Source organism: Pteropus vampyrus, unplaced genomic scaffold (genome assembly GCF_000151845.1).
Source record: "Pteropus vampyrus isolate Shadow unplaced genomic scaffold, Pvam_2.0 Scaffold86, whole genome shotgun sequence".
In the NCBI taxonomy this organism is placed as follows: Eukaryota; Metazoa; Chordata; class Mammalia; order Chiroptera; family Pteropodidae; genus Pteropus; species Pteropus vampyrus.
The window spans coordinates 1,646,921-1,648,793 of record NW_011888867.1 but is presented as its reverse complement, the minus strand read 5'-3'; the positions used below and the strand labels follow the sequence as shown (position 1 = coordinate 1,648,793).

Genomic DNA, 1,873 nt, shown 5'->3' with positions numbered 1-1,873 from the left:
CCCCCCCCCCGACACTGTGTGCCTCTCTCCCTGCCGCAGTTCCTCCTGATTTTCCGCAAGGCGGCAGCTGGGGAGCTGCAGGAGGACAGCGGGCTGCACGTGCTGGCCCGCCTCTCCGAGATCGACGTCTCCACCGAGGGCGTCAAGGGGGCGAAGAGCTTCTTTGAGGCCAAGGTAAGGCATGGAAGGACACGCGAAGCCTAGGCTGGGATTCGACCTGACCCCGGCTCCAGGACGTTGGCCGGGGTTAAATAGGACCTCAGCTCTCGGGTCAGCACCTCCCCTCCCCGTCCTTGCTGATGCCGTAGACATGGAGAGCTGACACCCCAGCTGGGCTGGGCAAGGCCCGCTGTGCTCCTTGGGTCTCTCTACAAACTGGGATCCTTTCCAGCTTCCCCTTTCTGTCCCTGCCCTGGGGGGTAGGTGAGCAGTATATACTCTTGAAGAGGCGACAGAGACTGAGCTGCCCCTGGCATATAGAGGCACTACCCCGCAGAACGGGGCCCTGAAGGGTGGGCCTGGGAGAGAGCCGAGCAGGCCTAGAAACACTGGCTCCCGGGGCCTCTTGGAGACAGCAGCCCCTCCAGCCCCAGCCTGGAGGGAGTTTGGCAGACCCCAGAGGCCACCATCATGCACAGCACCCTGCCCTTTCAGCACACGCTGACGTGGAGGGAACAGGTGTGGCCCCTGGATCCTGCCCTCCCGGGGGGCCCTGGGACACCCACCTTCCTGTGTGTTTCTCCCTCTTCCCACGTTAGTTAAGAACATTCCTTCCAAAAGCCGCCTCCCACCTCCTTCGGGGCCTTGAGGGCTGAGGGGGTGTTTCGGGGTTCGTCAGTGGGACCAGTGGGCAGCTGGACTCCCCCGGACAGGAGACAGGAGAAGGGTACATCAGAAGTTACAGGACCCATAGTATGCAACAGCCACTGAACGTATGTTCTCTCAATCCTCCCCCACGGATCCATGGGGTCAGTTATTGAGCACCAAGCTCTAAGTGGAGAAACTGAGGCCCCGAGAGGTAAATGGAATGCCCGGCCCAGCGCCAGAGCTAGTGAGCAGGGGAGCTGTGTGGGCATTGCTGGGAGGAGCCCAGAGAAAGCCCACGCGGAGGCCCCTCACCCCCACTTCACCCCAGGTCCAGGCCATCAGTGTGTCCAGCCGCTTCGAGGAAGAGATCAAGGCTGAGCAGGAAGAGAGGAAGAAGCAGGCGGAGGAGATGAAGCAGCGGAAAGCGGCCTTCAAGGAGTTGCAGTCCACCTTCAAGTAGCGAGGGGCTGTGGCCAGACCGCCTGGCCCCCGCCCAGCGCCCAGTCTGGCCAGCGAGGGCGGGAGGGTGGACAAACTGGAAGCTGAGCCTGAATGCTCAGCTCTGTCTGAAGGGACCATCCTAAAAACCTACAGGTGTCTGTGAGTGAGGCCACGTGAAGGGTCTCACAGACGTGGCCCGACCTCTCCCCGCTCCCTGCCACGGGACCCTGTCCTGAGACCATGACACCAGCGCTGGCTCCCTGCCTGGCCCAGACCTCCCTGGCATCCCCAAGTCTCTCTGGCACCCCTGCCCGCTCCAGGGCCACGCCCTGCCCTGCCCATGTGCCTGCCCTCCACACACAACCCTCCACTCCCCTGTGCCTCTCCCTTTCACCTCCTCCCCTGCCCGGAGGCCTCCTGCCCTCAACCCACAGGCTGTACTGCCCTCAGCCCCTTTTTAGACTGGGGGGAGCGACAGATGGCAACAATCGTGGCCGGCTCCATGGAGTGGGACCTATGGAGCTGATCAGAGGCACAGGGGTGCCCCAGCCCCAGCCCCTGTGCCTCCAGCCCTGCCTCTTCTCTACTGGAGTCGGGGGGGTGGGCGGGGAGAGACTCCTATTTT

The 1,873-nt window shown here is 63.2% G+C and overlaps 1 protein-coding gene across 1 annotated transcript; it reads left to right on the top strand.

Annotated features, from left to right (window-relative positions):
- Positions 1-6: 6 nt before the first annotated feature.
- On the top strand, positions 7-1,495 carry EFHD2 (EF-hand domain family member D2; the record flags this gene model as incomplete). Its single annotated transcript, XM_023532602.1, has 2 exons — positions 7-174; positions 1,136-1,495. Coding segments are annotated over 2 exons (300 nt in total), but the record flags the coding sequence as incomplete, so codon positions are not given.
- Positions 1,496-1,873: the final 378 nt, after the last annotated feature.